The 27,999-nt window shown below is 39.7% G+C and overlaps 1 protein-coding gene and 1 pseudogene across 2 annotated transcripts; one reads left to right on the top strand and one right to left on the bottom strand.

The window, feature by feature from the left end:
* DDX21 (DExD-box helicase 21) lies at positions 1 to 23,873 on the top strand. Its single transcript, XM_079794111.1, has 15 exons — positions 1 to 157; positions 2,113 to 2,592; positions 3,757 to 3,832; positions 4,503 to 4,681; positions 6,936 to 7,053; positions 7,761 to 7,946; positions 9,166 to 9,311; positions 9,987 to 10,136; positions 10,863 to 11,024; positions 13,188 to 13,307; positions 14,312 to 14,385; positions 16,175 to 16,334; positions 17,730 to 17,864; positions 20,247 to 20,291; positions 21,360 to 23,873. The coding sequence occupies exons 1-15, from the start codon at positions 71 to 73 to the stop codon at positions 21,627 to 21,629; spliced, it is 2,388 nt and encodes a 795-aa protein (XP_079650237.1). The 5' UTR covers positions 1 to 70; the 3' UTR covers positions 21,630 to 23,873.
* Positions 23,874 to 26,260: 2,387 nt separating this feature from the next.
* Positions 26,261 to 26,800, bottom strand: LOC307112322 (cell division control protein 42 homolog; annotated as a pseudogene). Its single transcript has one exon. The product of its transcript is annotated as a cell division control protein 42 homolog (transcript).
* Positions 26,801 to 27,999: the final 1,199 nt, after the last annotated feature.

The raw sequence follows: 27,999 nt of genomic DNA, 5'->3' as shown, positions 1-27,999 counted from the left end.
AACGGGCTGGCGCTGTCTCTTCCTCTCCACGCGGTGGACGAGATCGGCAGGCCTACACAGCTCGTGCCGAATGATGCCGGGGAAACTCCTTAGTGACGCAGATTTGGAATCAGACGCGGCCATGGGAAAAGTGGAGATAGCGACAAAAAATGAGAAGGTACCACCGAGGGCGGAGGGACCTGGGGCACGGCAGGACGCCAGGCCGGGTGCGGGGAGGGGAGGGGTGCGCCGGCCGGGAGCGCTGGGAGCGCGGCGCGGACCCGGCTTGTCAGGAGACCCGCGTGGGTCTCGGCCAAGGGGCGCCTGAGAGGAGCGTTTTCCGTGGGCGGTGGGCGCGCCGCCGCGCCGCGGGACTTCTGGCCCAGGCCGGGACGGATCGGAGCTGCGGCGAGGGCCAGGTGTCTGTCCCACGTGGTCCCGGAACCGGGGTGCCCCGCACCCGGTGCACAGCGTTGGAAGGTTAGGCCCCTACGTTTTGGCTCAAGCTCAGACCTGACTCCGGGCCAGTGCGTGCGCGGAGGGAATTGTAAGTCAAGTCAAGGTAGGGACTGACGCTTTAAACTAGTGAGAATTTAACCCACCTGCCCACGTGGGCGGCGTCCGCGGGGACGCTTTTCTCCTAAGGGAGGTGTAGTTTGCCGGTAAGCAGCCCTTAGAAACTAGTCCTGCAGTGCAGTTCCTCTTAATGTTTATTGACCAGAGCACCCGCCGGCATGCGAAGCCCTGCTGTGGTGCTCACTGCACACCATATTTCTGAGAGTGGCCGGCAGAGTGCATTTCTCCTGTTACCTTGACAGCTGCCTGCCTCCTTGATGTTATTTATTTAGCTAGTGATTGGATTGTGACTGAGCCCGAGATGAGGCCAGTGGGAACAAAGATTGTCCCAGAGCTTGTATTGTGTACGACTTAGGTCTTTCCTTGCCGCTTCCGGGTCTTTCTGATGGGGAGCTTTTACAACAGCAATACTCTGGCCTTGTAGGAAGCCGAGGGAGCACAGACGTGCCTCACAGGTGGGGAGGACACTGCACCGCTGTACTTCCACTGCCTCGGTGATCGTGTTCAGTTGTGGGATGCCCAGATCAGGAGGGACGTGCCCAAACTCCGTTATATTCCCAAGGAGACCACGGGGATGGGAAATCCACTCTGATTTGGTAGAACCAAGGTGACTTATGTTATTCAGAACTGAAGTCGTGGAGAGGGGGCGGGGAAACAGGCTATTTTCCAGATGTCTGAAGGACGGTCCTGTTGGATTACCCTCATCCAAGATTTGAGAGCAGAGGCCACACCTGAAGTTGTAGGGAGGCAGACTTCAGCCCTGTACTTCTGGGATTGTGCGGGGGCTCTGTGGGAGAGGTTTTATACAGCAGCTGTCTTAATTGTGTTCAGTAATATTAAGTAATTAAGGTTTCAGTAATAGGAAACGTTGGAGAGGGTCAGACATTTCAGGTAGGAGCCATAGTCTGATTTGGTTTTGAGGTTTCACTCATTCTAGGACCTTGTAACTTGTGCTTCACCCCCACATCTTCTTTAAATTAGGTTCATCTTTTTTACACATGCGGTGATAGATTGTGAGTTTTTATAGCTTTTTGGTTCATGAAGTGTCTCTGTAAATTCATTTGCACTTGTGAGGTAGGCAAGGCAGATGTTATGAATCCTTGTTTTACCTGTACATGAATTCTAGGAAAGAAGAGTCTATATTCCACCCATGGATATATATGGCCTTATTACTTTTATCAGAATTAAACTGTACTTTACTTGGTCACTTGCTATAGTGTATTTAGTTTAGAGCCTGTGGGAGCATCCCATGAGCCACCCCAAATGCTTTGTGAAAATTTGAACTTGTTTGACCAACATGAATTGAGTAGTTAGTAAGAGGCATTCTTTTCCAAGCTAATGAATTTATTGCTATATGTTTATCTCCATATAGCTAATAGTACTAGAAAGCATACTGTTTGATTTTTGCCTTACTGCAATGCACGGTGGAAGTACAAATGTTGAAAAATGCTCTCAAATTGTGTTCTTCATAATTGTGTAATCTTGGAGTAATCCTGAGTTGATGTATCAGATGCTTTGTGCAGTGTTTGTATTTTCTTTATTGATTTTTTTTTTTAGAAAAGTAGAAAAGAGAAGCCAAAATCTAATAAGACTGAAGAGACAGCAGAAGAAAAGGAAGAAGCCATTTCCCCCAAAGCTAGAAAAGTTAAAAAGAAAGCAGAGCCTTCTGAGGTTGACATGAATTCTCCTAAATCCAAAAAGGCAAAAAAGAACGAGGAGCCGTCTCAAGATGAAGTTAAACCCAAAAAGGCAAAAAAGAACGAGGAGCCATCTCAAGATGATGTGATTTCTCCTAAAATCAAAAGTGTAAAAAAAACAAAGGAAGTTTCCTCTAAAACCAAAAAAGTAAAAAAAAATGAGGAGCCTTCTGAAGAAGAAGTGGATTCTCCTAAGCCCAAGAAGATGAAGAAAGAAAAGGAAATGAATGGAGAAATTGGGGAGAAAAGCCCCAAACTAAAGAATGGATTCTCTCATTCTGGACTTGACTCTAACTCCAGTGAAGCTGCCAGTGAAGAAAGTAACAGTGAGTTGGAGCAGGTAAGGTTTAGATATATATCATTTCAGATAAATAAGTAGGTAATCACTACATACTTAATAATGGGAGGAAATTTGATTTGTTAGCGCTTCATAGGTTCCATTGAGCCTAGAGTCAGAATGCCTCCTTGCAAGTAAGCAGATCTGTTTAAGTTTGGGGAAAATCTCTCCCGAAGCCCTCAGCTTATTTGCAAGTCATGCAAACAGACCCTCGATTCTTTAAGTTTCACCAAATCCCTAAGTAGGATTGTAAGTCTCTGTTTAGGCTATTAACTAACTTGAGTTGAACTGGATGATTAAAATAAATCTGCTTGGAAGCTAATTCTGATAGCTTTCAGAATCTCAGGAAAGAAAAATCCTAATTTAATAAACAATTTTGTGTTTGTAGGTGATAATCAACATTTAAGAATTTTTTTGATTATTAAAAAATAATATGTGATGTAGAGAATTTAGGAAATATAGAAATTTATTTTTAAAAGTTGCCTTAGAATTTCTGCATTCAGTAATTCAGTGAATATTAAGCACTTTTCAGGTATAGAAGTAACCTGTTGATTTTGGTATTTCCTTGCTGTACTTTACATATGGAATTATTTTTTAAATCAGATTAGGATTTACTATATGCAGTATTGTATCCAGACTTTTCCACTTTTATATAAGCATTTCCCCCACTTGTTAAATATTTAATTTATTTTAATTATTTATTGTTAAGTAAAAAGACTTAAATATTCTTAATAGTTACATAATCCATCACTTAAATTTGTATAAATTCACATAATTATTGGGCATTTTATGTGCCCAATTTGTTGGGCATTCAGATTTTTACTATCAATGCCACTGTTTGGTCCTTATTTTCTGTGGATGTATGAGAGATGTTGCTATGGAAAAGGGCTAAGACCTGTGCAACCGTATAGTTGTTCAGAATGGCTATGGAATAGTTCTTAGTTGAGACTGATCCTGCCTTCATAGTATATGTATGGTATATATTTGCTACAGATTTTTCTTCTAGGGTTTTATAGATTATTTCCTTTTTAGACCTTCATTTACTCATAAGGTTTTTGTGTCTTTTGGGTTGATTGAGAAAGATATGTTAGAATAGGTTCTTTGGTTTCTGTATTAACCTGTAGGGGTAAAGTTACTGATTTCTTTCTGTGGCCCTTTACTTGATAGGAAATACCTGTGGAACAAAAAGAAGGCGCTTTCTCTAATTTCCCCATATCTGAAGAAACTATTAAACTTCTCAAAGGTAATATTCTTAGAATATTGTATACATTAGAACATATTATTTGGAAGCATGCCACTGTATTTGCTGAGAGGAAGTAGAACGTGTTCTTATATGCAGCCATATAATGAAGTAGATCTATATATTCAATGTAGGACTATACTAGTGATGGTCTTTGTTGACTCTTAAACCAGTGGTTAACATTTATTCAGAAGCGTAATGACTGATAGTGCTGCTGCAATTAAACAGTTGATACCATGTTAATGTATATATATTTTTTTATCCTCTTCCACTTTTTGAGGTATCTCTAGGTTAATGATACCAGCCTGGCTTAGAATTCATCTTAGCAGTGTGCCTGTGAATGAGCCAGGTGGTCACAGATGCCCAGCTAGGTGTTTTCTGAACCAGGTGTTGCACAGTCTGCACTTGGACTGCAAAGCATCTGATTCTCACCTTATACTGACCTGTGGATGACATTTCATGACAAGCAACTTAACTCTTAAAGTAATAAATATTTACTGTAATTCGGTGCTTTAAAGTATGTTGATATTTTTCAGTCAGATAGCTTCTTCACCACCAGCATATATCTGAACCTGATTTTGTAGATGTTGAGAAGGTATACCTCCCCCCCCCCCCCCCATGGCTGATATTTTAAGAACTGCAATGTCAGATAACACGGTTAATTTGTTTACAGCCCGTGGGGTGACCTTCCTGTTTCCTATACAAGCAAAAACATTTCACCATGTGTATAGTGGAAAAGATTTAATTGCACAGGCGCGGACAGGAACTGGGAAGACTTTCTCCTTTGCCATCCCTTTGATTGAGAAGCTTCTGGGGGAACTGCATGACCGGAAGAGAGGCCGCGCCCCTCAGGTAACTCAGACCTCAGGGGCTCCAAATGCGCACAGCAACATCTCTTGGGCATTGTTTACAACCCTACTGTTTTGGATTGGGTTCTCCTTAAAGCCTTTTTTGGGTATTTACTGTATCTGCAGGTAAACCTGGATAATTCTTTTATTTATTTTTTTAAAAGATATTTTATTGATTTTTTACAGAGAGGAAGGGAGGGGGAGAGAGAGTTAGAAACATTGATGAGAGAGAAACATCGATCAGCTGCCTCCTGCACACCCACTACCGGGGATGTGCCCACAACCAAGGCACATGCCCTTGACCGGAATTGAACCTGGGACCCTTGAGTCCACAGGCCGACACTCTATCCACTGAGCCAAACCAGTTAGGGCTGGATAATTCTTTTAAAGTGTTGGCCATAGCCCTGGTCAGGCAGCTCAGTTGATTGGAGCATCATCCCAATACGCCAAGGTTGCAGGTTAGATCTCTGGTCAGGTCACATACAAGCAGCAACCAATGAAGGCATATATAAGTGAAACAATCCCCAATTCTCCCCCCCCCCCCTTTCTCTGTCTCCTTTCCCAACTCTCCATCTCTCCCTCCCCCCTTTTCTCCCTTCCTCTCTCTTTCTAAAATCAATTAAAAAAATCTTTTTATACTGTTGGCCACAAATCCTATATATTTAAATATTGTAATCCATCCCATGGTTGTGACCACCTGTATTATTTATTAATGTTCACAATGTTTCTTTCAAACTATTAGATTGTCCCTAGGGCTCACGGGTTTGGTCAAGTGTCTATCATTTTTACTTGAAGTGGAGAAAGCATTTTTATATTTATTTATTTATTTTTAAAGACACGAGCATTTTTATTTATTGATTGCTTTTAGGGAGAGCTATATATATAGACAGAAACATCAATTTGTTGTTCCACTTAGTTATGCAATCATTGTTTGATTCTTATATGTGCCCTGACTGGGATTGAACCCACAACCTTGGCATATCAGGATGATGCTCTAAGCAACTGACCTACCTGGCCAGGGCAAGAAACCATTTTTAGTAGCGATGCATGAATGGAAGGAGAGACACTCAGAGAGGTGAAGAGGCCAACCTCCTTACTTCACTAAAATGCCTGTGCGATCACATTGGCTGGAGGTTCTTGTACCTGAATTTCTGGCCCCACCTCACTTGTTTACTGGCCTTTTGTGACCATGCTTCCACCTCATTGATTTATTTGTTTACTGCTGTTAACAAGTACAGCAGTAAATGAATTATTCTGGCACCTAGAATACCATCTGGCACAAAGTGGGTATTCAGTAAATATCTATCTGTTGGATGAATGTATTAGGTGGTGGTTCTTAAATCATAGTTGTGTCAGGTTGTTATCTTACTGGGGGATCTGTAGTGGTTTCCTGTTGTGTGTCCTGCTGGATCAAAGTCAGGCTGCTCTAGGGTTCAAAGCCCCTCATCATGTTGGCCCTGCCTTAGGTTCAGGCCACAGGTTTTGGAGCCTGACTCTTCTATTTTTTATTTTTTTGTTAATCCTTGCCCGAGGATATTTTTTCATTGATTTTTTTTAGGGAGAGTGGAAGATAGAGGGGAAAGACAAGAGAGAAACATTGATGTGAGAAAAGCACATCGATTGGTTGCCTCCTGCACGAGCCCTGACAAGCCCAGGCTGGGGAGGAGCCTGCAGCCACGGTACATGTCCTTGACCAGAATCAAACCTGGGACCCTTTGGTCCGCAGGCTGATGCTCTATCCACTGAACTAAACCAGCTATGGCTGGAGCCTGGCTCTTAATTTAAATCCAGGCTTGGCCTCCTCTTTGCCTTTGGTTTTAGAAGACTCTTGTATATCATTGTAGGTATTACAGTACAATTATATGACATAATTATAGGTATTATAGGTCAATACCTTGTGATAATTAAATGAGAATATTGCATATTAAGCATTTAGTCGAGCCTGAGACACAGTAAAAGCACAAATACTAGCGAATGTTATTAGCAGTGTTACTCCTTGCTCAAGTTGTTCCTTTCCTGGCATGCTGTTAAGTACCAGCAGCTCCATGAACATTGCCCCAGTGGCTCAGCCCGCTCCGTGCGGCCCTCCTGAGCACCATACCTTTGGTAACCACTTTTCTTCTGATTGGGGAGATCACAGTTGTTTCTTCTGAGTAGGTTTGTCAGAAACTATATTATCCTTCCACACACACAGCACCTTACAAAGCACATGTTTTGAAAATACTTGTTACGAATTAAATTTAGTTTTTTCTTTTCAGGTACTGGTTCTTACACCCACAAGGGAATTGGCAAATCAAGTAAGCAGAGACTTCAGCGACATCACAAAAAAGTTGTCAGTGGCTTGTTTTTATGGTGGAACTCCCTATGGAGGTCAAAGTAAGTAAATTCAAAAGTGAGGAAAGGAAAATGCCATTCATTGTTGGATGCCGTGGTTAGATCCAACCTTGGCATCCGGCTTTACCTGGTCCAATCTTCTGGTGGTTTCCTTTGTGGTTATTGTTTAAAGTTGGTTAATGTCATGGTCCTGCTGATGATGTGTCAAATCCTGTATCCTCCTTAGAACTTTTGTATTATCTGATTTTCTAAAGGCTGTAAAGGTATCTTACTGAACCCCAAGGACAGAGTCCAATTGGGCCCTTGGAACTAGAAACTCCAAATTGAAGGTTACTCCCCATCCCCGTTTTTTAATAATAGGTTTTTATTGATTGATTTTATTTTATTTTATTTTTTTGAGAGAGAGAAAGAGAGAGAGAGAGAGGAAGGGAGAGGGATAGAGAGATAGAAATATGGATGCGAGAGGAAAACAGCATCGATTGGGTTCCTCCTGCACATCCCCCACAGGGGATGGAGCCCACAACCTGGGCATGTGCCCTGACTTGGAATCGAACCCACCATCCTTCAGTCCAAGGGCCGATGCTCTAGCCACTGAACAAACCGGCCAGGGCATGTCTTGGTATCTTTATCTTCAGTGCTTAGCACTTGTAGTTGGTAAAAATTTTAAAGTAAAAATATTTGTGATTGGTACCCCAGCCTAATAAAAGGACTTAAAAACCAAGCATATCTTATCTTTATGTTCTCTATAGTTGAACGTATGCGGAATGGTATTGACATCCTGGTTGGGACGCCAGGTCGAATCAAAGACCACCTACAGAATGGCAAGCTAGAGCTCACCAAACTTAAGCATGTTGTCCTGGATGAAGTGGACCAGATGCTGGATATGGGGTTTGCTGATCAAGTAGAAGAGATTTTAAGTGTGGCATACAAGAAAGGTAAACCCCAAGTTCAAGGAATTGATAAAAGGGATAAGAAGTATGGTGATTAAGTAGTTTTCTAAGAGTTAAATGAAGCTTTAGGAAATTGGGAGGTGACTTATTTTATTCAGGAAAACTTGAATTAAAAACAATTCATGATTTATCAGAAATGGGGGAAATTTGAGTAAGTAAAGAGGAGAATTTCATATCTACCAGTTTGGTGTACTTGACTTTTGGTACATTTCTTCCTGACTTTGTGCTATTGTATGTAAGTATGTGTGTGCATTACAATAACCTTACTGTGCATATACAGATTTGGCATAATAGTCCATGAAGTGGTTGTGCTGTGATTTAATTCCATCTATGTGTTTTAATTTTTAGATAATATAAATTATTCTGCTTACAAACATTTTTTGTGTGCAGATAGCTTCTTTTCACACCACAGTGTTTGGAATTAGTTTTTTAGGATAGATTTCCAGAAGTGAAATTACTGAGATGAATGGTATGAATGTTCATGCTCCTCAATAGTCATCATCAAGTTGCTCTCAAAAAGGGCTTTATGAGCTTACACTGCCATTTGAAATATATGAAAGTGCAATGAATTGGTGTCTTGTTTTTTAAAAAAATCTTTATTGTTGAAAGTATTACATATGTCTTCTCCCCCACCTCCTCCCTCCCATTGACCTCTTCTAGTCTGCTCCCATATCCCACCCCAGGGTGTTTTTCACTTGGTAGGATTTGTTATATTGGACAGATTTTACTTGTGGTTCATAAAGGCCAATGGTCAGAAAGCAAGTAAGTTTCGAGTGCTTTTGCTATTTCAAGGATTCTTTTTTAAAAAAATATTTTTTAAATGATTTCAGAGAGGAAGGGAGAGGGAGAGATAGAAACATAAATGATGAGAGAGAATCATTGATTGGCTCTTTTGCACGCCCCCTACTGGGGATTGAGCCCGCAACCCTGGGCATGTGCTCTTGACTGGAATCAAACCTGGGACCCTTCAGTTCACAGGCCGATGCTCTTTTCACTGAGCCAAACCAGCTAGGGCCATTTCAGAGATTCTTTAAATAAATTATTTAGGTAGTATTTGCCTATTGGTAACCTGTGTCTCTCATTTTTGTGTCTTAATTCCTGGCGTGGCCTAGTGGTTGCTGTATGGAGCCTAGAAGAATTGGGTTAGGTGGAATACTATGTAGGCTTGTTTGGGTTATTCATACTAACTTTTTTACCCTCAAAGATTCAGAAGACAATCCCCAGACACTGCTTTTTTCTGCAACTTGCCCTCATTGGGTATATAATGTTGCTAAGAAATACATGAAGCCTACATATGAACAGGTGGACCTGATTGGTAAAAGGACTCAGAAAACAGCAATAACTGTGGAGGTAAATGATTCATTTAGTTGCTGGAATTAGTAATAAATTGTATATCATTTTTTCCTGTCTGATTTTGATAGTTTTAAGACTGGCAAACATTAACTTTTTTTCTAGATAAACACAAATCCATGTGAAAAGCCAAGTAAAGACTTATATGTGGTATCTGTGTTTTCTAAATTCATCTTCTGGTAGCTTGATTTCATAATTTTTTTGGAACCTAAATCTGTCTGAATTACCTAAACAGAAATTACCCCTAGACTTTAAACACTAGAGGGCAGAGGAGAAGCCTAGTGCTTTGTGTTGAAGCTGTGTTCAGCTTAGGGTCAGGTACCTACCTGAATTCATTTCACCCAAGGAGTAGACATGTAACTGACCACTGATTGCATTTTTAAGTGGATGAAAGGACAAAACATAGAAACGTTTCTCTTGTTATTTGGTTTCCTGTAGGAATCTAAATGGTATTTCTTTTCCTACCTTTTCATGGTTACGTCAGAAAGTAAAGAAGCCAGATGCTCTTTGGAGAAATGGAAGGAGCTCTCTGCTTTCATGGTTTAGTTTTTTCTCGAACGGTGGTATAGTCTGCTCTAGGTGGGCTTAATTCTGCTTCTGGTACCTTAGTGGTGAGCAGGTGATTTCAGGTTCCAGGTATGTTTATGAAATTGATCTTTTTTCCCCTCCTTTAAGCATCTGGCTATCAAGTGCCACTGGACTCAAAGAGCAGCAGTTATTGGGGATGTGATCCGGGTGTACAGTGGTTTTCGTGGGCGCACTATCATCTTCTGTGAAACCAAGAAAGAAGCCCAGGAGTTGTCTCAGAATTCGTCCATGAAGCAGGTTGGTCCTTCCTCTCCCTTTCCTTTAGGGAGGGAGCATTTTTATTTTTTATATTTTTACTAGAGGCCCAATGCACAAAATTCATGCAAGGGGCGTGGCCCTCACAGCCCCTCACAGCCTCGGCCAGCCCTCGCAGCCCTGGGTCTAATTGGTCTAATTAGCATATTAGCTGTTTGGTCTAATTAGCATATTAGCTCTTTATTATATAGGATTGATTTCAGAGAGGAAGGGAAAGGGAGAGAGAGATAGAAATATCAGTGATGAGAGAGAATCATTGATTGGCTGCCTCCTGCACAAACCATACTGGGGATTGAGGCCACAACCTGGGCATATGCTCTGATCAGGAATTTAACCATGACCTCCTAGTTTACAGGTTGGTGTTCAACCACTGAGCTACGCCAACTGGGCTGACAAATCATCTTTTAGTTAATAGAGTATACATGTTAGAGCTCACCTAATCTGTCAGTCTCATCTCAGAGATGAGGAAAAGGTGGCTTAAACCCAAGGTTAAACCAGCTAATAGATTTGATCACTCTTATCTGGTGTTCTGTATCTTGTAAGTATAGGAGGGTGCATTTGATTTAATGACCAAAGATTGGAAATAGTTTTGAATCTTGTCTATTTTCAGTAGAAGTAGCACCAAAATATGAATCTCTTTGATAGGCCTCATTGGTGATGTATGTATTGTTGGATCTGGATCCTTATGCTAGCTTATTTCTTTGGCAGGATGCCCAGTCATTACACGGAGACATCCCACAGAAGCAAAGGGAAATCACCCTGAAAGGTTTTAGAAATGGTGATTTTGGAGTTATGGTTGCAACCAACGTTGCTGCACGTGGATTAGACATCCCTGAGGTTGACCTGGTTATACAAAGTTCTCCACCAAAGGTAAGTGTTTTATATTTCTATTTTGTTGTTTCTTTTGGGTACTGAAATGGAAGTTGCATCGTTTACTTTCACTTGATTAATAATAGCCGTGTCTTGAGTGCTAGGGGTGATTTTAATTTATTGTGAGGCTCTCCCCTCAGAACTGAGAGTTGAGTGCAAGTGTGACCACTGGCCAGAGTTAGGAAACATAATTTCTGGTTAGAGGGTCAGTCCTGGAAGGCTACGTGGAGGTAGTGCAGTTTTGAACTGGGCTTTTGAACATGGGTAGGACTTAGATGGGGCGGGGGTTGGATGGATAAATTCATGAGCTAGAAGGTAGAGAAGGGAGAAGAAGCTTGCAGCTTCCATGGTTAAAATGCTGGTTTTTTTGGGGAGATTAGAACCTCTTAGGGAGGGCCCTGAAGCATAATTTACGTGGTGTGGACAGTACTTGACATTAATAAAAGACGGTCTGAAGGAGCCTGTTACTATCATATCCCTTCACCTTCCCTCAAACTGGCAAATCCCTCAGGATTAAAGGATGGAAAAAATACCTGATTACTGTGATCACAAGTCATCAATTCTTATAAAGGAAGTCTCGTAATTGTGTGGCATAGATATTGTTTAAATGAGCCTGCAGATCTGTGCTGTCCAATATGGTAGCCACAGCCAGTGGGGTTGTTGAATACACTTGAAATGCACCTAGTCTGACGTGTGCTATAAGTGTAAAAAAACAGGTTGGAATGTTTTTTATTTTATTTTATTTTTTTTAAAAAATATATTTTATTGATTTTTTACAGAGAGGAAGAGAGAGGGATAGAGAGTCAGAAACATCGATGAGAGAGAAACATCGATCAGCTGCCTCCTGCATACCCCCTACTGGGGATATGCCCGCAACCAAGGCACATGTCCCCGATCGGAATCGAACCTGGGACCCTTGAGTCCGCAGACCGACGCTCTATCCACTGAGCCAAACCGGTTTCGGCAATTTTAAACTCTTTATTATATGCACTGGATTTTGAAGACCGGAGAAAAGAATGCAAAATATCTATCTCATTTTGATAACTTGTTTTAAATAGATAGCATATTGAAGTGATAAAACTTTTGGGTATATCGAGTTAAAATATTAAAATTAATTTAACCTTTTAATTTTTACTTTTTAGTGTGGTTACTAGAAAATTGCAGCTTGAAATTACATACGGCTCTGTTGGACAGCACTATTTAGACGGTGCTTTGTGCAGACTTGTCCCTGGGACAAGGACCATTGTTCTAGAGGTTTTGCAAAATTGTCACAGTACTTTAATATTTTAAAAATTGATTTTAGATGGAGAGAAGGAGGAGGAGAGAGAAACATTGATTGGCTGTTCTACCTATTCATGGTTGCTTCATTTTTTAATATATTTTTTTCTCAGAATGCTTCATGAATGCGTACACACACACACACACACATTTTTAATTGACTTTTAGAGAGAGAAACATTGATCAGCTGCCTCCTGCATGCTTTCTACGGGGGATCCAGCCCATAATCCGGGCATGTGCCCCAACGGAATTGAACCAGCAACCTCTTGATTCCTGGTTCAAAGTCCAATAACCGCCACACAGGCCGGGCTTTTGGTTGCTTCTTATATGTTCCCTGACTGGGGATTGCACCCACAACCTTGGCATGTTGGGGTTCTGTTTAACCAACTGAGCTACCTGGTCAGGGCTTTAAATTATTATTTGTTTAATTGGATTTATTGGGATGACATTAGTTAGTAAAATTTCATAGGTTTCAGGGGTTCAATTCTATAATACATCATCTGTATTGTATGTTCACCACCCAAGTCAAGCCTTCTTCCATCACCAATTATCCCCTCTGTCCCTTTCCTCCCCCATTTCCCTCTGGTACTATTGTCTATGAGGGTTTTTTTTTGTTTTGTTTTTGTTTTCCTTAATCCCTTCACCTTTTTCACCCACTCCCCCTCCACCCTCCTCTGTGACGGCTGTCAGTCTGTTCTCTGTATCTAAGAGTCTGTTTCTGTTTTGTTTGTTAGCTTATTGTGATAATACTTGAATATAAATTGAAATGCTAAGGAACCTCTTCCCTCATACCCCCGGCATATTTATCTCCACTCTTGCCTCTGTGTAGACTGCTCAGGTCCTTGTCTCTTTTTGTTGTGTCACTCATGTATTTTACTTCAATAGGATGTGGAGTCCTACATTCATCGTTCTGGGCGAACAGGTAGAGCTGGAAGGACTGGGGTTTGCATCTGCTTTTATCAGCACAAGGAAGAATATCAGTTAGCGCAAGTGGAGCAAAAAGCGGTAAAACTATGTTCTTAGCTTTTTATTCAACAAATGTTGAGTTCTAAAGTCAGCCTTTGGTTTCTTTACTCAGTTTTTATTAACTTGAAATTAGTTGTATTTCCAGTGTGTGGCCATGACTCAAAGTTTGTTACATATTTTATACATTGTCCTACAATATAAGGCCCATTTTGAAATAACTTTGTATTTGAAAGCAGAGGTTTTGTTTTCATATTTAACAATTATAATGGGTGTTTTATGTCAGAAAGGCAGTTTTCAGACAATGAGAACACATCAGAAATATTTAAGGATAGAGTTAGGGGGTTGTAGGAGTGCTTCTGTACGGAAATTGGTACTTCCTCCTCCAGGGTGGACTGCTCTTAATTTCTCACTTACAAAGGAAATCGGGGTGGTGGGGCAGGGGAGACTGGCAGTGCCGAAAGCAGGCAAACGCTGCCTGGCGGTTGATCTTGGTTGACAGTGATAAGTAGACAATGTACCCCTGATAGAATGTGATGAGGCAGCTTTCACCTCTGGTCTTCTTTCCCAAAAACCCATAACCCCCGTCTAAGCATGTGAAAAATTTCAGATAGCCAAATTGAGGGACAGTTTGCAAAATACCTGGTCAGTACCTTAAAACTGTCCAGGTCATGAACAACAAGGAAACATAAACTGCCACAGATCAGAGGAGACTAAGAAGACATGATGATTCGATGTGATGTAGTTTCCTAGATTGGATATTGGAACAGGGAAAGAATATTAACAGAAAAACTAGTGAAATTCTAATGAACTTTGGAGTTAATAGTAAAGCAGCAATTGGGTTTCTTAGTTGGGATAAATGTACCACAGTAATAACAATAAGAAAACTTGGTGCATGATATAGGAACTCTTTGTAAATCTAAAACCATTCTCATAAAGTTTTTCTTATAAATATGTAATAATATGTTTGGTAAATATAAAAGATTAGAGGATTACTAATCTCAAAGGCCATGTTGTGTATTAAACTATAGTTCATTTTCTTGTAGGGAATTAAATTTAAACGAATAGGTGTTCCTTCTGCAACAGAGATAATAAAAGCTTCCAGCAAAGATGCCATCAGGTATGTTCCCTGCCACTGCTGTGGGGATGGAGCTCGAAACTCGGGCGTGTGCCTGACCAGGAATTGGACCAGCAACCTCTCAGTGCACAGGACAATGCTCAACCAACTGAGCCATACCCACCAGGGCACGTGACATGCTTTTTAAAAAAATAGACAGGGGCCCTGGCTGGTGTGACTCAGTTGGTTAGAGAATCATCCCATATACCAAAAGATCACAGGTTCAATCACTGGTCAGGGTGCATATGGGAGGCAACTGATTGATGTTTCTCTCTTCCCCTCTCTCTAAAATCAATAAAAAACATAAGGTGTGGCCAGTATGGCTCAGTTGGTTGGATTGTCATCTTGTATACCAAGAGGTGTGGTGGGTTCAATTTCTGGTCAGGGCTGTGCAGGAGGCAGCTGATTGATGTTTCTCTCTCTCTCTCTTCCTCTCCCTGAAATCAATTAAAAAAAAAAATAGACAAGAGGAGTTCATGATAAAAAGAAATGCTAGATATTAGCACATTAATAGCTTGGGAAAGTTCTGCAAATGAAAAGAATTTAACTCCACATTTTTCAAATGTATTTTTAGCATGTCTTTCTTTAAACATTCTGCAAACAGGGTTTCTTATGACACCAGTTAAGGAAATTTGGGGTGAGGTGGTCAGGAAGGAGAAAAGAGACCAAGATGGTGATGGTGGTGTATAGGAGATAGTCTTTTTAAAAATATATATATTTTATTGATTTTTTACAGAGAGGAAGGGAGAGGGAGAGAGAGTTAGAAACATCGATGAGAGAGAAACATCGATCAGCCGCCTCCTGCACACCTCCCACTGGGGATGTGCCCGCAACCAAGGTACATGCCCTTGACCGGAATCGAACCTGGGACCCCTCAGTCCGCAGGCCGACGCACTATCCACTGAGCCAAACCGGTTTTGGCAGGAGATAGTCTTGAGCGGGGCAGGCCTGCCAGATGAGATTGCCTCATGTAGCCTATTTGTTCTTGTGGATGATCTCTTTCAAATTTGAGATGTGACATTAAATATCACCAAGATAGATGTATAGTCTCATAAAGGCATGTATCATTTTTAACTTGATTTGAGTCTTTTTTTTTTCTTTTATTTCAGAATGGAAATAGTTGGAGTATTTTCTGATTCTAAAAATAACACATATTTTATTGATGCACGTTTTAAAATTGTTAAATTATTTTTATAACACTGTGATGAACATCTTAATATCATACTATTTTTTTAGGAAAGACATTTTGTTTTGGTGGTTAGAACTAGATAAAATCAAAGGAATGAATTTATTACCACAGAAATGTGATGATTACATACTTTGCATCAAAATGATGTGTTAGAATATGAAAGATCTCGTTAGAAAGTTACTGATTTAGCCCGGCTGGTGTTGCACAGTGGTTGAGCATTGGCCCGTGAACCAGGGGGTCACAGTTTGATTCTTGGTCAGGGCATATGCATGGGTTGTGGGCTCGATCCCCAGTACGAGGCTTGCAGGAGGCAGTCAATTGATGTTTCTCTCTCATCGATGTTTCTATCTCTATCCCTCTCTCTAAAATCAATTATACATATATATATATATATATATATATATATATATATATATATATATATATAAAGTTACTTGAGATGTCTTGAAAATGAACTCTGTCAGGCAGGTACAGAGTGGAGGGTGTCAATGGGGAAAAAAGGGAGACATTTGTAATACTTTTGACAATAAAGATACATTAAGAAAATGAAATCTGTCCACTTCTATCCTTCTCCTAACGAATATATTCTCAATCAAACGACAGGTTTTTGGATTCTGTTCCTCCCACTGCCATCAGTCACTTTAAGCAGTCAGCAGAGAAACTGATAGAGGAGAAGGGAGCCGTGGAAGCCCTGGCGGCAGCACTGGCCCATATTTCAGGGGCCACGTCTGTAGACCAGCGCTCCTTGATCAACTCAGAGGCGGTAAGCATCCCCGTCAAATAGCTGATGCTTTATAATTGGGAGTTTGAGCGGGATTTGAAAGTGTTCCATTGAAACTTCCCAATTGTTTCATTGCTTCTCGGCCTTTTGGCTAAGATCAAGTGTAAACTTCCCAATTGTTTCAACTTTATATTTATTTTTCAATTACAGTTAACATTCAATTTATTTTGTATTAGTTTCAGATGTATAGCATAGCAGTTAAACCATCAACATACTTCACAAAGTATTCCCCCTAGTAATTCAAGTACCCATCTGGCATCATACATAGTTTTTTCAATGTTGGTGACTACCCCAGTTGTTTTAACTTTTGCTTGAAGGCAGATGTATATAAACAAATCCATCGAGACATAAAGTAGATTAGTGGTTGCCAGTGTCCCTGAAAAAGGAGGAAATGGCAGTGACTGCTAATGGGCATAGGGGTTCTTTTTAGGGTGATGAAATGTTCTGGAATTTTAGATAGTGCTGATGTTTGAAAATTTTGTGAACTTACTAAAAACCCCTGAATGGTGAGTTTTGTGGTTATGTGAATTATATCTCAAAATTTTAAATTCCTAAAATATACACACACATATAAATGTGCACAACACATTTGTCCAGCATACCTAGAAACTTTAGAAGGTGTATGCTTTTCGGTTTCTTTTTTAAAATTTTGAGGTAACTATAGGTTCACAGGTTATCCTATATAATAAAGAGGTAATATGCAAATTGACCCTCACACCCTCGCACAAGATGGCCGCCCCCATGTGGTCAAAGATGGCTGGCAGGGGAGGGTAGCTATGGGCGATCAGGCCTGCAGGGGAGGGCAGTTGAGGGCAACCGGGCCTGCAGGGGAGGGCAGCTGGGGGCGACCAGGCCGGCAGGAGAGGGCAGTTAAGGGTGACCAGGCCGGCAGAGGAGGGCAGTTGGGGGTGATCAGGCAGGGGAGCAGTTAGGGGGTGATCAGGCTGGCAGGCAGGCGAGCGGTTGGGATCAGGCCTAAACCGGCAGTCGAACATCTCCTGAGGGGTCCCAGATCGGAGAGGGTGCAGGCTGGGCTGAGGGACACCCCCTCTCCCCCCAGTGCATGAATTTCGTGCACTGGGCCTCTAATAAGAGATAATATCGTGAGATCCCTGTACACTTTGCCCAGTTTCTCCCAGTGTTAACAGTTTGCAAAACTTTAATACCACAATGGAGTTATTGACTTCGGCACAATCCACCAATCTATTCAGAGTTCCTCAGTTTTACTTGTACTTATTTGTATGGTTAGTGGGAGGTGGAAGGTGGTATATCCTTTTAGGGAGAACTTTTCCAGAAATATTTTAGAAACATGAGGGCAGGTGTTTATCAGTTAGGTTTGTTTTTAAGACTTTAATTTTGTTTCCCTTTCCTCCATAGGGCTTTGTGACCATGATCTTGAAGTGCTCAATTGAAATGCCAAACATTAGTTATGCTTGGAAAGAACTTAAAGAGCAACTGGGTGAGGATATTGATTCCAAAGTGAAGGGAATGGTCTTTCTCAAAGGAAAGGAGGTAAGGAAGGCTGGGACCTCTGTTGTGACCTTGCTTTGGTTCACGGCTTTATGCGGCAATAAAGCACTGTATGGGGGTTTCTCCCTGTTCTCGGGGATGCTGCATATTTTCACTCTCTAGTTTTCTCTGGGCAGTGCCATCCATGACCCTCAGTTCCACTTAGTCACAGACAACTATCCCATCTGTGTATCTATCCTGAACCACCTGCCGCCAGTGCTGGACTTGAAGATCCAGCTGCTTCCCTGACAGCTCCACTCAGGTGGAGTTTATTATTAAGCAACTTAAAACAAATATTTAAAATTGAATTCTTTAATTCACATTCAAAATTTAAAATCTTGCCTTCCAGAATTGGTGTTCTTTCTTCTGAGTCCTGCTCTCAGTTAATGACACAGATCAGCACAGCAATTCTCAAACATTTTGGTCTCATGACCCCTTTACATTCTTAATAAATGTTGGGGACACTGAAAAGCTTTTGTTCATATGGGTTATATCTAGTGCTATTTTCCATATTAAAATTAAAACTGGGACTCTAAAACAAGAATATCATGTTCAGTTAGTCATCAGAGCAACATCATCACATGTCATGTGGGGTCTGGGAAACTCTACTGTACTCTTGTGAAAGAATGAGGGTGAAAAGGGCAGATAACATTTCAGTATTCTTATGAAAATAATTTTGACTTTGTGGAACCCCCTAACGATCTCAGGTTTCCAGGGGTACATGGACTATACTTGGCCTGGTAAACCAAATGAGGTTTATTTTCAACTCATTTCATGTCAGACCATGTTGGTTATCTCTAACTCCACATAATGTGTGGAATAAAGTCCCAACTTTCCCATGGAGGATAAGATCCTTTATGAGCTGGCTCCTGCCCCCATTACTAACTTCATCTCTGCCTCCTCACCACCAGCACCCTCCTCTACTCCAGCAATGCCAAGTACACCTTGTTTTTTCTCATCCTACATGCATGCTGAACCCACTGTTTATAATATTTCTTTCTTCATGGTGTCCTTTGTGACTTGGCTTAGCTCTAAGTCTCCCTGTGAAGCTTTCCCTGGCCATACAGCAGAGTTGGGGGCATCTGTATCTGTCTTGCAGAGTTCTTAGGGCATACCTTTATTCAGGTAAACTTTACTTGCTGTGCTTGCTGGCTGAGAGCGTCGAGAACAGTATAACATACTCAAGTGCAAAGACTGTTTTCTAGTTTTCTCTATACCTATTGAGAGCCTGTCATTGAATACTTAGTAAACATGTAAATGAACATTCCCACAAATGGCAAAATCCATCAGTGCCTGATGCTACCTGTGTTTATAAGTGGGTAAATTGTTGGGTAGAAGGGCTGTTCCTTATAAAATGTTGGAATTACAAACAACCAGTGCGGAGGGATGCCTCTGTCAGTTGCAGGGGTAGTTTGAATATAGTATAAAAACGGGTACCAAGACACAGGACTTAATTGGAGGTAATGTCTAATTATTATCAAATATAATGTCCTGTGTTTAATTTTTTAGAAAACTTCATAGGAGGCTGAATTATAAAAAACTAGATTAACCATACGTCATTTATTTTTCTGCTTTTAGTTAGGCCATCTTGAATAGTTGACACTCTTTCTGATGAAAGTCAGTGTATTTCAGTGGTTTTAGACCAGAAGTTTTGGAGCCATACTGACCAGAGTTTTCAAACCTACTCTATTTACCAGCTGTGGGGCCCTAGACCAGTTAGCCTATCCAATCTTCTGTTTCCTCAGCCATAAATGTGGCTAATAGTTACTTGAGGATAAGAACAGTGCAGTAGCCAAAGAATGATCTCTACTCAGTTCTAAATAGTTTTTGAATCGTGTGTGTGTGTGTGTGTATATATATATTCCTAGCTTTTTGCTATTGTGCTTTGGGAGGTGCAGTGTGTTGGTCTTGGTCTAAAGTTTACCTAAAATCAATACTTTTTTTGACTCGATAATGACAAATTTATTACTTTTCATGGCTCATTTCTGTGGACACTTACAAGAAAAAAGTCTAGTACACTCCCAACTCTATGCATTTAAAATTTCTTACTTAGGTACATAATATTTATTCCTTCCACAGTTTCCCTCTCCATTTTTATCTTAGTAACAAAGAAGAAATATGAAAAGTTATAAAGAGATAATAAAAATGAAAATAAAGGACACAAGAAGCATTTGAGAACATTATTGATGGCCAAAAAAAGAGGCCATTTATAAACAGCATTTGCTGGTTATACAATTTTTAAATATCTTAATGCGAATTGTGGTATTCCTGTTTTTTAAATATCTTTTTAAATAAAACAATACCTGGTCATTTGGTGTATTACTTAATGTGCATGTTATAATTCAGGTCAAAGGCTGGATTAACTGCATTTGTTTTGATTTCTAGGGTGTTTGCTTTGATGTCCGTACTGAAGCAGTCACAGAAATACAGGTATTCTTTTTCTTGGATTTTGAAGTTAACATATCTAAATTGTAGAATGTTTGTTATTGAAAATACAGAATAATAGAAAGGAAACAACAGCTCTAGTCCCTTCACTAAAAGACATTTAAGAATTTTAGGATTTTTCTTTCCTAACATTTTATTTTGATACATTTTCTTGGTCAGCTTGCCTGTTTTCTTTTCTACAGAGCATATCCAGACTCCTCCCCGCCCCTATATATGTTACATGAGGTTTACATAAACATTTTAAAATATATATATATTTTATTGATTTTTTACAGAGAGGGATAGAGAGTTAGAAACATCGATGAGAGAGAAACATCGATCAGCTGCCTCCTGCACACTTCCTACTGGGTATGTACCCGTAACCAAGGTACATGACCTTGACCGGTATCGAACCTGGGACCCTTGAGTCTGCAGGCTGATGCTCTATCCGCTGAGCCAAACTGATTAGGGCTACATAAACATTTTTAATTGCTATATCTTTCTTTATTCACTACTGCTGTGAGAAACATGTTTGTACAAAATATATTTATGTTTTACTGCCTGGCAGCTTTGGATACCTATAGTAATTGAATTGAATAAATGATACTGTGATGATGCTATACTATGAGGCTACTTCTCTCTTTTTTTAAAAACATATATTTTTATTGATTTCAGAAAGAAAGGAGAGGGAGAGAAAGATAGAAACATCAATGTTTGAATCATTGATCAGCTGCCTCTTGCATGCCCCCTACTGGGGATCAAGCCCGCAACCTGGGCATGTGCTTTGACCGGGCATCAACCCATTACCTCCTGGTTCTTAGGTTGATGCTCAACCACTGAGCCTTGCTGGCCAGGCTATGAGGGTACTTTTTATAGTGAAAGTTATTTTCCACCCTCAGTGTCTCTGGCTTTTGGGCCATGAAGGTTAGTATTTTTGACCAGTGACCTTTTCAGCACTTAGGTTATCAGTCTAGTTTTTCTCTTTGAGAAAGGGCAAAAAATGTTTTTCTCGTGTCTTTTTAAACCAAATTCAGTAAAAATAAAAGAGGAAAAAACAAAAGCATCTCTCAACAGGAAAAATGGCATGATTCCCGGCGCTGGCAACTCTCTGTGGCCACGGAGCAACCGGAGCTGGAAGGACCACGGGAAGGATTCCGAAGCTTCAGGGGGCAGCGGGAAGGCAATCGAGGCTTTAGGGGACAGCGGGACGGAAGCAGAAACTTCAGGGGACAGCGGGACGGAAATAGAAACTTCAGGGGACAGCGATCAGGAGGTGGCAACAGAAATAACAGATTCCAGAACAAAGGCCAGAAACGGAGTTTTAATAAAGCATTCGGTAATTGAAGTAGACGATTTATATGGCAAAACAGAACTGTTTGGCAACATGGAACTGAACTTTTTTTTTCCCATACAAAGTTAAAAATACATTGTGTTTCCTTCCTGACCACTTACTTGCCTTGGCCCATTTCTTCCAGAGAAATAAGCTTCATTTAAATCACTTCATCTGATGATTGCCATTTATAACTTTATTGCCACTTCTGTATCAGGTTTTCCTTTTGAAAAGGTATACGAATTCATTGCATTTTTATTCCAATGCATTTTTTATATAAGATAAAGTCAAGTATGTATCTGCCTATACTTTTAAGTTGACCAGTCTTTATACTTAAAAGTATTTCTGAATAGTGTTCCTCCCTAAGTACCTATGCAGAATGCAGCAGTCTCTGAGAAGCACTTTGTTCTGTAATTAGCATTCCTCAGCCACCTCCTAACGATTCCTCATGTGATCCTATAACACGTCTTCTGAGAATACTGAGCAATGTTTTGAAGCAAGATTTCAAACTGAGCTTGGATGTAATAAAGTTTATGCCAGCCTATGCTATAGATTTGGAGGATAGTGATACATATGGTAGGAGACAATATGTAGATTAGCCATCATTTTGTGCATTTTGATACGTTTTTAGCTTCTCAATATAGGGTGATTTGTGCTTCAGTGAATTCTTCATAGATTTTATACATCTATATAACTCTATATATAACAAAATGTTTTTAATAGAGAGCAAGTGTCTCTAAGGAATTCTAAATGTATGAGATGGCTCCATAACTTTCTTCATAAGTAAGGAGGCTGGGTAAATGGGGCTTGATGATACTGTATTACACTTCCTGTTTACCAAGAAGGAGTTAAGGGAATAGGGGGCAGAGATTTTCATTGCTGAAAAATCAAAACAAAACAAAACCACTGAAAATATTTTTCATATGCAAGAAGGAAACATCTGTTAAGAGCAAAGAGAGCAAGTGAAGATAAAATATCTTTAATTGGTAGAAACTTAATGGTCATTAATGTCTCTGGCAGTTAATGTTTAATGTGCAAACTGGAATTTTTAGGTAGAATGATCTGGGTTAGTTTCTCAAAAAAGCCTATTCCTATAGCCACAGTATAAGAATCTTTATTAAACTGCTATTCCATTGGGAGGTTTTAAAGACAGACTATATGATTATTTTAAGTTGTTGCTTTGAGGGAATTAGAGAACTTGTTATAACCTCTGGCCAGATAGTTAACTAAGTTCTCAAATATTACTTCTCTGAGAAACCTTCTGCATGGTCCAGGAGCTTAGAATGGCATTGTCTTCTCGCCTTAATTCCTAGAAATTCTGTACTAGGAATCTCAGGGAATAAACTCTGATGGGAGAAGTTAAAACTGCATGGCCTATTTTGTTTTCATTTAATTATTTTGAATAACTGAAATCTTTCTAGGACCTGGTTTTTCTCACTTAGTAGTGTCTTTTATCTACCTGCCTTTTACTTGATCACCTTGCAATAAGGGGCTCAGATAGCCACTCGCCCCTGATTCTCGAGGCTGTGTCCTTTTTCTGTTTGGGCTTCCGTTCCGTCTTCGAATCCTGACCGGATGTTTCTCAGTTCTCAGAAATTCTCTTGGCTTTTATTTCTTGATCCACTTGTCAGTGTTGCCACTTTTCCTCCTGTTCCTCGTGGCTACCTGTCAAGCCACAGGAACTTAGGGGAAGGTGTTTGGTGACAGAGAATTCATGTGCCTTGTGGATTATAATTAATAAGATAAAACATTTCACAGTTTAGATAGAAATGGGTACTTTATCAAGCAGATTAAAAGGACATAGTACTTGTTCTTTATTAAAACCTTGATGTGGATTAGCCTAAAGAAAAATAATCAAACCTAAATCAAGAATAAGGGGAACATTATTGGATATTTCACTTTACACAACTTAATTTTAAGGAAAACATGGCTATGGCTGTTTCAGTAAATGAAGCTAAAGTCTCTTCTGGATCCTAGAATTCAAACTATATTTATAAATGTGTACTAGTGATTCAGCTACTGCTCGGTTGAAATGGGCTTTTGCGCTAGCCTGGGGAATGTTACCACTTTTACTATTTTCTACAGAGAAAATATTTTCCAATTTATGAACTCAACGAACTTTTAAAATCCAGCCCTTTTTACATTGGTGTTTTCTATGCAGTGGTTTCTTTACAATTGTACATAAGATGTTTTTACTATAAAATTGCGTTAATGTATAAAATATTGCTTTATGCCATAATAAAGGTATTAGCACTGTTTATGTTTTTTGGTGACTTTTTCCCTGAAATTGAAAATAGCTTGAAATTTTTATTTTAAAAATAAATGGTGCATATAAAAGTTCAAACATAGAAGAAGAAAAAACCTAACAGTCACCTCATATCTAACATTTTTGTGAGCATCTCTTCCAGGAATTCATTTACAAAATTGGAACCATTCATTCAATTTTGTGAGTTGCTCTTCCCCCCCTCAACATGTAATGCGCACTTCAGAAAGTATAGATCTATGACATTTTGAGACTACATAGTATCTCACTGTATATTGAGATGGCCATGTTGGTTATTTGTAAATTTTCCCTATTATAAACAACCCTAAAATGAGTGCCCTTGTGTAAATCTTTGCCTACTTGTCTGGTTGTCAATTTAGGACAAGTTTTCTAAAAGAATTTCAGGGTCAAAGGGAATGTGTATCAAGCTTTGGTGCAAGTTGCTCGTCAACGTGGTACCAGTTTACAGTTCCACCCTACAACGAATGAGAACCTGTTTCCCTGCAGCAATGGGACCCTGGATTTTGGCTTCCTTTTGTCAGTTTGCTAGGTACAAAATGATGTCATTTTTATTTTAACCTTTTAATTGAGTGAGGGATAATATCTCCTATTTATTGACAATTAGCATTAAAAAATTACCCTATATACTTGTCTTTTTCTACTGGGGTCTGCCTCTTGTTGATAAATTCTTTGTTTATTAGTAGTGATCATATGTAGCAAATACTCTTGAAAATTTTTTTGTCTTTTAATTGTGTGGGATGTTTGACAAAGTTTTTATGTAGTTGTAACTATCAATCTTTTATCATTTCTGGCTATCTTATGCTTAGAAAAGTATTCCCCACCTCCAAGGTTATAAAAGTTTCATTCATTTTCTTCTAGAACTCTAACTTGATCTTTACACTAAATCCCAGATTAATTATAGACTGAAAAATTGGTGTTTGTTTTTTTTAAATATAGTTTTCTTACTGATTTCAGAGAGGAAGGGAGAGGGAGAGATATATAGAAACTTCAATGATCAGAGAGAATCATTGATTGGCTGCCTCCTGCTCGCCCCATACTGGGAATCGAGCCTGCAACCTTGTCATGTGCCCCAACTGGGAATCAAACCATGACCTTGTTCATCGGTAGACGCCCCAACACTCAGCTACGTCGACAGGGCTCTCATTGATGTTTCTATCCCTTCCTCTCTCTAAAAACCAATGAAAACTTATTTTCTTAAAATGTATTCAAATAGTACAGAGTTTTGTATGCTCTCCAGTCAGTTTCTACCAATGTTAATGTTTTATATAACCATAGTACAATGATCAAAACTAGGATATTAAGATGAAGAATGTCATTCTATAAGTAATGCTTTGCATTTTGCCTTTTTTCCTTAACAGAATACCCTGGAATCACTCCACATTGGTTCATAGAAACCTTATTTTATGCATCATACTCCATTGTGTGGGTATAACATAGTTTATTCAACCTTTTTCTTATTTCTTATGTAAGAGCACATAGGTTTCCTATAGTTTGCAGTTACAAACAGTGCTGCAGTGAGGAATCTTGTGTCTGTGTTTCATACTGTTGGAGGTGTATCTTCAGGGTAGATTCCTAGAAGTGGGATGTCTTGGTTAAAAGGTAAGTGCATATGTAGTATTTTTGTTTATTGACAAATTCCCCTATAGGTGGGGATTTTTTTCCTTGCAACTTAGTTTTTGAAGAAGCCAAGCCATTTGTTTTTCATTGTTACGGTTTATTATTTATAAAGTTGTAAATTTTTATTTTAATTTAAATTCTTTATTGTTGAAAGAAGTATTACATGTCTCCTTTTCCCAGCCACTCCCACTCTCCTACTGTCTGTGTCCATTGGTTATGCTTATTTGCATGCATACAAGTCCTTTGGTTGATCACTATATTTGTAGGTTTTAACATATGATATACTTTAATCTATCACAGTTATTTCATGCTCAAATTGTCCATCCCCTCTTTAAACAGCAAGAGCCTACCGCCTGCCCCGCACCCCCCAAGATGGTGATTTATTTGCATAGTTTTTGTTTATTTGAGACCCTAGATTGGCTGAAGCAGTCCCTCCAGGAATTGCCCCTCCAGAGGCCGTGACAATAGGTCTTCTGTGGAGGGAAATGCTGGGAGAGCGGTCAGCTTTAGTAACGGCAGCTCTCGGAGAAAGCGGGAGCTGAGGGGCCAGCTGCCAAGATTTTAATAAATTGCTTCAGATATTCTCTCTTGTGGGCAAGAGCCTCTTTTATCGCAAATATGAATTTTAATGTTTAATCTTGAGTTTGATTTAAATATTGCTTTTAGTATGATGTTGGCACCAGCTGTGCAGAAAGGCTCTGGAGAGATGTTTTATGAACATAGCAACACACACCTGCAGCTCTTCTATTCTGGAGGCTCCAGAGCAGCCAGTATTGCTTCGTCCAACACATTCTTTAGGCCTTTCTGTGTGAGCAGAACGTTCCACATATTTGACGGCCTTCAGGTCACAGGCCAGCTTTTCTTCAGCAGTCGCTGGAGGGATAGGCTTTTGTTTGTTCTTGGCAAATTTCTCATTAGTAGAGGGTCGTCTCTGAGATCAATTTGGGTCCCAACAAGCAAGAAAGGAGTCTATGGGCAGTAGTGAGTCATCTCGGGCACCCACTTCAATGTTTTCAAATGAAGATGGAGAGACCACTGAAAAACAGATTAGAAACACATCTGCTTGTGGATAACTCAGCAGTCATAATCTTGTCATATCCTCTTGCCCTGCAGTATCAAAAAGTCAGAGTATATGGCTCTCCACCAATCATAATTGTGACTACATAGTTGTCAAAAACAGTTGGTACATAGTCAGATGGAAATTTGCTTATTGGGTAGGATAATTAGGAGACATATTTTACCAATGGCACCATCGCCCACAATAATGCACTTAATTGTCTGCATTGCTGAAACAGTTTTCTATCCAATTTAAATATCTGAAATCTGATGGTGACCTCAGCTTCTCCGCCAGGGTGTTGGTGAACTGACCCTTCTAGTCTTTGATGGTTTCTTAGATTTCTGGTGTGACAAGATAGCCAGGCTCATCCTGTCCCAGAACCAGAATTACCATTTTCTTGAAGGAACCGGGTTTCCTTATAATAGGTAATACTGTTTAGGGCTTACAGTCTGGGAAACAAAACTTATGTCTTACATTCTTATTATTTAATTCATTAAATAGGTTAAGTTTATGCTAGATTTTTGTTGATGTTACTGTTATGAAAGTGACCTTTTTCTCCATTGCATCATTCCTCCAATGAAAGGTTGTTGGTTTTTATACCTTTATTTGTGACCCGCCTGTTTACTAAACTTTTTTTTACTTTTTCTGTTTAGTTTTACTTTGCTTTTTCAGGAAGACAATCATACCATCTGTAAATAACGATAATTTTTCCATCTTCCCAATCATTATACCTCTTATTTGTTCAAAAGAATGTCCAACTGCATTTTCCGGCACTTTCAGATCAATATTGTATACTACAGATGATGGTTACCCTGCTCTTATTAATGAGTTTTCCATTAAGTTGGCTCCCTGGTGTAAAGACAAATTAGTGCTCTTCTTAGTGTCTTATTTTTACTGGAAAACATAATTGATAAACATTAGCTGTGCTTTGACCAAACAAGTTAACTCCCTTTCATCACAACATGCCTTATACTTTTCCCTCTCTTCTAATTACCTTCCATGAGCTTGATCTCGGGTCACTGCATTGATCTGTATACCACTCACTGGATGAATTCCACAGGGACTGCTTTATGATATCTCACAGGGAACATCCCACGACCGTCAATACTCAAAATACTGGTATAAAAAGAAGGCCAAGAGAGGAAATAATGTTCCCCAACTGTCAGCTAGAACTCTTCCATCTTTCTAGGTGTACCTGTTAATAATGCAGATTTTGTCATCAAAGAAAACACGATAATTTCAAGAGAAACATCAAAAGTGCTTTATTCAAAGTAATATCCATCGCTAGCTACACATTTCCCCCATCTTTCAGGTAATTTGTGGATACCGTCCCATTTTTCTTGTTTTGAGGCAAACCATTCAGAGACCCAATTTTCCACTTCTTCATACATTGTGAAGTGCTGCTCAGAAAGTGTGTGTGCCATTG

This window comes from Cnephaeus nilssonii, assembly GCF_951640355.1.
Source record: "Cnephaeus nilssonii genome assembly, chromosome: 16".
In the NCBI taxonomy this organism is placed as follows: Eukaryota; Metazoa; Chordata; class Mammalia; order Chiroptera; family Vespertilionidae; genus Cnephaeus; species Cnephaeus nilssonii.
The sequence above is the reverse complement of the archived record's forward strand: the minus strand, read 5'-3'. Positions and strand labels throughout refer to the sequence as shown.